We start from the raw sequence: 9,029 nt of genomic DNA, 5'->3' as shown, positions 1-9,029 counted from the left end.
GCTGCTGGCATAATACATATTTGTGTAAGAAACTGCTGTTTCTGTGTTTGGTCTTTGGAACGGGCGTGCAGACTATCTCGCTAGCTCCCACTCACCCTGTCCTCATCCGGCTCTTCCATAAACGGGAGGGCTGGCACCTTCTAGCCTAGGGGGGGCAGGTAAAGCCAAGTGGCCCCATTGGCCTCTTGCCCCCCCTCCCCATGGTAACACACACACACCAACTCATCACAGACACTTTGACACACTCATGCTAACACACACACACACACTTAATAGGCACCATAGCTAAATTACATTCCTCTCATTTACACATACATAATCATGGTAACACACGCACACAACATTAACCCCGTCTGTGCTGGATTTCTGATCCTTTTAATGTTATTTTAATGGACAAAATTAACTTTTCTTTCAAAAATCAAAGTGATCTCAAACTGTACAGAGAGAGAGAGGAGGGCTGAAATCAGACAGGGAGGAATGGAGCTCAGAGAGAAGGGGGTGGGCATCAGACAAGGGATAAAGGAGTGTCTGCACAAGATAAGGCATCGGGCATCAGGGTAGGAAACTGGGAGGAGGTGGATACTGATAGAGAGGGGCGGGAATCAGACTGGGGAGGAGGAGGATACAGAGAGAGGAGGGCGGGCATAAGACTGGGGAGGGAGTGAATACATAGAGGAGGGCTTGTACTAAGCAGGGAAGGGGGCGGGTTCAGAGGCAGGAAGGCTTGGACAAGGTAGGGAAGGGGGCGGATTCAGTGAGGAGGGCTGGTTCCAGGCAGGGAAGGGGGCGGATTCAGCGAGGAGGGCTGGTTCCAGGCAGAGGAGGGGGTGGATACGGAGAGTGGAGGGCTGGCATCCGACTGGGAAGGAGGAGCTGAATCTGAGCGAGTCTACGGGAACAAAGAGCCGGATCTCGGCTGCAGAGACCGATCCAGACAGGGACCCCCGTGTGTTATCCGCCCGGGGACCCGCACACCCCCCGGCTGAGGATGAGCTGGGGGGCAGAGGGGAGCATCAGCCCCCAATCCGGTTAATGAGCCTCTGAATGGACAGCAGGGGGTCAGTCTGAGACCTCAGCGGAGCCCAGCAGCCCCCGATCCCCCAGTGCCCCCCCATGCCCGTGAGCCCGGACCGGCTGTGAATCACCATGGCCGCCGCCATCAGCTACACCCCACCTTGGTGGGTGAATCTCCTGCACCGGCTCCCCCACCTCAATATACAATGGGAGACCCTGAGTGGGGACTTCAGACCAGAAGACCCCGACTACCAACAGGTAAGTCATCAGGTGGGGGGTGGGGGAGGGGAATACCTGCCAAGGAACTGGGGGTCTCTGGCTGCACAGTGCATTGAAAACCACCCGCCTGGCATACGTAGGGTTAACTAGGAATAAATATTCCGCTGTGTTCAGGATGTAGACTAATTGGGGGGTTTCTTGCTGCATTGTTATTGTATGCATTGGATTCTGCATTTTGTATAGAAGTATGACATCATCAGTGATGTCATTGCATTGCCTTTATCTTTTCTATGTGTGTGTGTATATATATATAAATGTGTGTGTATATAGCCGTGACCACTTGCTTATCTGACCCGGCCGGCCCGTGTTGTGTGACCCGCTGTGCCGTGAGATAATGTCACTTAAATGTAACAATGGCAGGAAAGCCCACACATGGTGACGCCGTGTTTTGCATGTAAATAAAGCTTGTTCCCCACGCAGGGGGTGAGTGTGAGTTTATTAGTGGGGATGGGGGGTTGCATTAAGATGACGATTACTCACATTTATTTATATAGCGCCAGCAGACTCCGTAGCGGCGTCACTGTAGGGGATAGTGACATTATTTACCACGCAAGAAATCGCCGTCCCTGGTCTTGGGAGCTTACAATCTGTCGTGCATGAAATGTACAAACTGCCTGGACTCTCAGATTTTGCCCTAAAATGTATCAATTTTTTTTAAATGCATCATAATCCTTGCGCGGAAATGTTACAGAGTAGCAGACCGTGATCATGACATCATAGTAATGTAGGTTGACATGTTGACCTCTTTAAGGGATGACTTCTTGAGATGTATGATGTCATGCAGGCTGCATATCGGTTAAGAGCGTCCTGTTGGATCAGATCACCTTGTCTACTGGAGCGTGGAATTAAAGTATATATTATATACGGGACCAGCCTCTGGCCAATCAGTGCAGCCCGTTAACCCTTTGCTCTATAGCCTTCCCCTATACATTTTCCATTAGACATTTTTTTTTATACCATATGTTTCTAAATCTAAAAATGGCCGACGGTCTAAATATACATCCCAGAATCCTTCGGGTTTTTTTTGCCGGCTGTAACGGTTTATCACACATCTCGTCTGTACACGGATAAATCAGACGGAATATTTTTGGGTATAATTGTGGGGTTTTTGGGTCAGAGGTCCGGGTTTAGTAAGATTATTTATGTGTTTTGTTAATCATTTGAACGTGTGCTCAGTTTGGAACCCGTACAAAAATGATGTCATTCTGTAGAAAGGCGCGATGAGATCATTACTCCCCCCCTTCTCAAAAGGTGTTTAACTCCTTTATTTTTTTTCACGATTGTACGTTTTTTACCACTGATTACCCGTTTCCGATATTTGCCCCTCTAATCTGTCCGTTTTTCCTGCTGTAAAGACTCAGACCTTAATCAGCCATTGGTGTCGTCTTAGATTCAGGAGCCCTATGCCGATCCCATGTATGTTTACATTCCCTCACTGTATTGCCCTCTACCATCTCTGCTGAGAAGCTATCTCCTTTATCCACCACCCTATAAGTAAATTCAAACTTCCTTACACCGGCTTCTTGTTCTGAATAACACTTGATACGATCTGAGTCCAGAGGGGCTGACCAGGGTCTATGCAATGGCAATCAAAGGGTTAACTATTGCATTCTGCCCAAAATCAATTAAGATTCTTAAAACAGGTGAACGAAAAAAATTCCGAAGTGTTACTGAAAAGGTAGTAACTAAGTGGAACAGGCACCCAGCAGAAGTGGTAGAGGGTAATACAGTGAGGGTATAAAACATGCATGGGATAGACATACGGCTCCAGAATCTAAGACGAGACCAACGACTGATTAAGGTCGGAGTCTTTAGATCAGACTAGATGGGCCGGATCTTCCCCGTGGGATTCTGTTTCTCTGCGCATGTTGGTGTTGCTGAGGCCGCCCGTTGTGCGCTCAGCGCTTCCGAAAACCTTTCTACGTTTGCTCACAAGGCATAAAATGACGATGTTTGCAGAATGTGGTGGCCGCTTGGCCGGGAGCTCCGATTACAGGGGGTGACCTCGGCAAACCATCTGCTGCGTGCACCGAGCGGGTTTATGGCGCGCACGTTCTGCGTGTTCTTAGCCGCTGCTTTCTTAGAATGTTTCTTAGATATTATCTTATATGTTAATCTAGATTTGTATAACATACAATATAATAACATACACAGGACCCTCATCAGAAGTCTAGATTAGCATAGGACCCCCCTGCCTTATTCCTCCCCATGCTTCTTCCACTGCCCCTCACCGTGCTGGGCCCAAAGTCCAGAGTGTCCAGGGCCGGATCCATGTGGACCCAATGCCCATGAGTGACCAGAAAGGGGTAGAGGGTCCTTAACAGAATTTGGAGGCTCCCCCCGTACTCTGATACTGCTGTACCCTCTGATGGCAGCGCCGGAGATTCGTTTGGAATTTCTCGAGACTCGCGCTTATTCCGCGGGTGTGCTTGTCGTCTGGCACTTAACTCCTTTTCACTACTTCTTCTACATACTTACACGCACACACATACATACACACATACTTACACATACATACACACACACTTACACATACACACACACTTACACATACATACACACACACTTACACATACATACACACACACTTACACATACATACACACATACTTACACACACACATACTTACACACACACACACACACACGTTGGGATGGATGATTTATCGTTGTCTGACCCCTTGATGTGAAGAAGTCTCTAACCCGTTATCCCGTTTGCCTCCGGGGCAGATTCCTATCGTTGAAGAATGTGGAGGTGGAATGGAAGGATTTTTTTGTGTGAAAAGCTTACTTTTGTCAAATAAGTGAACGAAGTTAATGGTTTTTTGGGGGGAGATAAGCTGATTTGAGTGATAATTCTAAGGTGTTTCTGCATGAAAACACTTCACCCTCACACGGCACAACCTCCTGAAATGACGGTGCCCTAAAAAAAGGAATGGGGTCACGGGTCTGGTGCAACGCGCTGAACGTTATGTTTATTATTATTTATTATTATTGTTTTATATATAGCGCCATCTTATTCCGTAGCGCTGTATAAACCCCTGCATGAAGTGAAGGGAGGTTGCTTTGGGACGGCAGGCTGAAGTTCAGGGAAAGGTAGTTCCCTCCAGGGGTCCTGAATTCACGCGGCACCAGCTCTCCTCGTAGGCCCGTTCCTCCATCCGTGTATCACACGCTCTACGGGGGTCCTTCCGTCTTCCTTGTCAATGTCTCTGTACGGAGGTTTGAAGTCCAGTCTCGTGGAGAAGAAAGGTGTGGGTTCCGTGGTAATTTAGGACACGGTATTAGGGGAATTGGTTGGATAGCGTGTATTCCATACATTATACAGGAACACGTGACGGATGGATTCACCTCCCGGGTGCTGTTCGGGGCGGTTACCTCGGTTACCTCAGTTACCTTTGGATGTCTTCTCCTCCAGTGACTGATAATAAGACCTCGTTCCCCGGAGTCTTGTGTATCCGTTTCAGTCTTTAGTGATTTTGGTTATTTTGTTACAGTGGGATGAAGTCCAAGAAGTCTTCTGCCCGGTGGAAGTGAACCCTGGGGAGGGATAACACCAGATCTGCTGGGAATGGCCAGCGATGTGCAGCATCTTCTTTAATTATATTTATTGGAAGGGCTGACTCAGCGTCTTTGGTCCGGAGTAATAAAATAATTGCCCTGTAGATAAGACGCGTCCCTCTGGTGTCTTCCAGAGATGGTTAACATCACCTGTGGAGCTGGACCTTACCGAGAGGGTGGAGGTGGTAGATCAGTGCAACAACCTTCCAGCAGAAGTGGTAGAGGTTAATGCAGTAAGGGAATGTAAACATGCCTGTGATATGACTAGACTGTGACAAGGAACTAATTTAGTCTTTACATCAGGAAAAACGGGCAGAACGGTTCTTATCTGCCATCAAATTCCATGTTTCCATCTCGGCGCCGTGGGAACCATTGCTCCAGATCCAGCTGGATCGTTGCCGGTTGACTTCTCCTGCTGTAGGTTCGCCTTGTAGCCCCTGTCCATATACTTAGTTTCTGTTAGGGCATAAGATGTCCAAAGGTGCAAGAATACCCGAAAATGTAAGGGGGGACATTCAGCCAGTTTGGTTCCAATTAACACAACCTGACCGTGGTGGGCCAAGTCAAATACTGGACTCAAACTACTCCACTTCCCCAAAACTACAAAATACAGGCGGTGTGCACCCTTATCACGCAATATAACAACGATCCACGTACACAATGATTATGTTTTTAATTTAAATGTAATTGGGTTTGAAAGAGGGACTGTCCCTCCTAAACAGGGACACTTGGGTCTAATTCTTTAAACAGTCATTTTAAATAATTATTGTGTGTGTGTGTGTGTGTATATATATATATCTCTATATCTATATATATCTCTATATCTATATATATATAGATATATATATATATATATAGATATAGATATATATATATATATATATCTATATCTATATATATATATATATATATATCTGGAAAACCCATTTTAATTTTGTGAAAAATACAATTGTTTTGGAACAGAAAATGCAAAATATAATTAAAATCTGATTCGAGTAATAAAAGTATTGATGGGGGTTATCAGGTAACTATGGCGTCGCCGGGGTACTTTTTTTAAGCTCCTCTGTGTATCTGGCTTCATGGACAGTAGTAAATTCCATTGATATTCTCAGGCGGAGACAGCGTCTGGGTCCTGCTGAATTGCTTGGATTTTTTTTCCTCCCCATGGTATGCGATTATTGTGTGGTTTTCCCTTGGCGTGTCTGATGTCATTAGTATGGGGGGGGTGTGTGTGTGGGAAAAACAGGACCTATTAAGTGCAGGCTGAGTATGTCAAGCTGTCTATATTTGCCGAAACATGCCGAAACTGGTTTTAATTAGAATTTGCCTGATGAGACGCCTAAAAAAAAAACAAAACAAAAAAAAAACTATTATTATTCTTTTATATAGCACCATCATATTCTGCAGCGCTGTACAATGGGTATTCAATTATTTAAAAAATTAAAAACTAGAATTTTTTTAAAAAAAATTAAAAATAAAAAAAAAAACAGCACAATATTTGGAAAATGTTTAACTTTTAATGTAAAAAAAATAAATGATGGGATTTCGTCCATAAGAGAAACGGTACTGTTGCATATTTAGTTACATCTTGCGCGATCTGTTTTATTCGTTTTATTTGCTTGTCCTGAGCCAGTGGAATTTGGTTAATGGACAAAAACCGTACAACGCTGCACAAAAACACTTAACCCCGTTTCCATTATGCTACACCTCTCACCCCCTAACATGAGAAAGGCCCTCCACCCTTTATTCCCACCGTCACTGCTTCGTAGGTCTCGGAGGCCGTGAGAATGGAAGATATGTGGACGTTTCTGTTAAAATAACAATTATTACAGCTCTGACATTAATCGAACTTGTGCAATATAACCAAACATATTCTAGATTGTAAGCTCTTTTAAGCAGGACCCGCCTTACTTTGTAAGTATAGATTGTCATGTGATAAACTACTCCTTATGTCCTGTTTAGCCGCTGTACAGCGCTATGGATTATGATGCCCCTAAATAAAATAAAATTAATAATCATAAAAACATCCCTGCAGCACACGATCACAAAAATGACATTCATTTTCCTACCCAATGTTAACATAATAAATTTATATACATATATAATTATTATTATTTATATCTATATAACATATATTATTATTATTATTATTATTATTATCTATATAACTAATTTATTTTTAAAGGTTATATAGATATAAATTATGTGTATTAGTTATAGATATACATTTCTAATAAAAATATATATTCATATATAAATGGAGTGAGGGGTGTGGTCAGATATATATATATATATATATATACGAATGAATGATAATTCATCAAAAAAATGTCTAGCCCTCTACAGGTTTTTTTTTTGCCATTTATTTGAATACGGCTGAAAATGGTGATGGACGGCTTGTGTATAACACTTCTAGGGACAGGCCCCGGAGCCTTGAACGCGCGTTCTGCATGAACGGGTAGATGCCGTCTCTCACAAGATGAATGAGGTCAGGAATTAGAATGTGCTTTTGGCAAGAAAGACAAATTTCCTCTGTACAGCGCTGAGAACAATGAGTGAAATTAGAGTGCAAGCTTTCAGGACGACTTTGGTTTTTCCTTGAGACGTTATGATAGGGAGAAGGTAGGCTTTCTTATGTCAACAAGAATTTTGCCTCATTCATATTTCTTGCAGGGAACACTTAATCGTCAGGTGACACAAAGGCAGGCACTGATAGGTCGTTCCCATAGAAACATCAAAAGATTCTTAACATTCTCTGTTTTTATGTGATTCAAATTTGAGGGGAAAGAATAAAATGACAGTTCTGTAAAAGTTAATATGTGCTTAACACGCTGGCGAGTGTAATGTCTCGCAGAACATACATGTCCTAGACATGTCCTCCGTTGACATAACTGAATTTTAAACTGTCCCTATAATTCCTGGAACATGAATATAACGATGCTAGTGTTGAGTTTTCAAAGTTTTATATGAGATCTGGCCCTTGCAGATTAAATATTGTCTATATATTGCGTTAAGCGGTATACAGACGCGCAGACAAAAGGCATAAAACAGGGACCGTGGCTTATTTACAAGGCGTCCAGAAGAAGAATAGTCTATTTTTTATTTACAAATGTTTCTTGTTTCTATACAAACTATCAAGCCAAACGTAGGACTGATTTGGTTTAATTTTTGGGTTCAACTATCGTGGAATGTGTGATGTTAAAAACAGACAAAATTCAGGAAATGGATATTTGGGTTATGCGACCAGGCATGAGAGAGTTTATTTTACAAAAATGTTGAATTTCAGCAATTTGCATCAGTCAAACAGAGCTAACTTCCTTCTTGTAAACAATAACTGGGGGAGATCGTAACACAAAGCAGATTGCGATCGACCCAACGGATAGCCGACGGGACATAAAGTGGGAACAGCCGCAAGTGGACCTCCCATGTCCTCCACCGTCCTCTTCCTGCTCCAGAACCGGACGGAAATGTTACCTCCAGCTTTAAAAGCCCTCCAGCCCAAATTACCGTATCACGACGTGCATTAGCCCAGGGTCCTACTATTTGCAGTATGGCGATATTATCCTGGTGCCTTCAGTAACAATGACTCGAGAAAGCCAGGTTAGACCTTTGCCTCGTGAAGCGCACCTTCCACCAGGCCATAAGTGTCCCAGTTGGAGTCAGTTATGGACCTAAATTCACTCAACTAGATTTCTTTTAATTACAATTTCACCAAGATTTGGGTACATTTGGAAAAAATCACTGATGCTTCATATAATTATTAGCTATAGGTACCTCATTTAAGGTTTGTAGACGTCTCAATCACTCATGCCGGTGTGGACTAGAAGAAATCGTCTTGCACCCTGCTTAATCCCTTATACCATGTAGCCCATTCCCAATCCATATGTGACGTGGTAATTGTTGGCATTAAGGATCATCTATGATAGGTGAAAAATACTGTTCCTATTTTACTAATATGTCGAGAGAAATAAATGCCAAATTATTATTCCATTGTTTTATATAGCACCATCATATCCGCAGCGCTGTACAATGTGTAATAGGTCTCCTCCGTTATTATACATCGGATCCTTCGTCAATGTAATTAGTGTTTGATCTTGAACATTTGGACGAAGCCGTTCTGATGCTCTGCTTCCCAGTTTTTGTTTGGAGATTGTGACTTCTTTCATCACCGGTAA

At 43.3% G+C, this 9,029-nt stretch overlaps 1 protein-coding gene across 3 annotated transcripts in view; it reads left to right on the top strand.

Annotated features, from left to right (window-relative positions):
- The first annotated feature begins 881 nt into the window (after positions 1–881).
- TTYH3 (tweety family member 3) overlaps positions 882–9,029 on the top strand; it is a 45,610-nt gene continuing 37,462 nt past the window's right edge. For all 3 annotated transcript variants that reach the window (XM_053472174.1, XM_053472173.1, XM_053472172.1), the window contains exon 1: positions 882–1,272. In XM_053472174.1, the coding sequence (XP_053328149.1) occupies positions 1,147–1,272 (126 nt within the window). In that variant the 5' untranslated portion in view covers positions 882–1,146. The remainder of the gene's footprint in view (positions 1,273–9,029) is intronic.

Source organism: Spea bombifrons, chromosome 7 (genome assembly GCF_027358695.1).
Source record: "Spea bombifrons isolate aSpeBom1 chromosome 7, aSpeBom1.2.pri, whole genome shotgun sequence".
Lineage (NCBI taxonomy): Eukaryota > Metazoa > Chordata > Amphibia > Anura > Pelobatidae > Spea > Spea bombifrons.
This window is presented reverse-complemented; position numbering and strand designations above follow the sequence as displayed.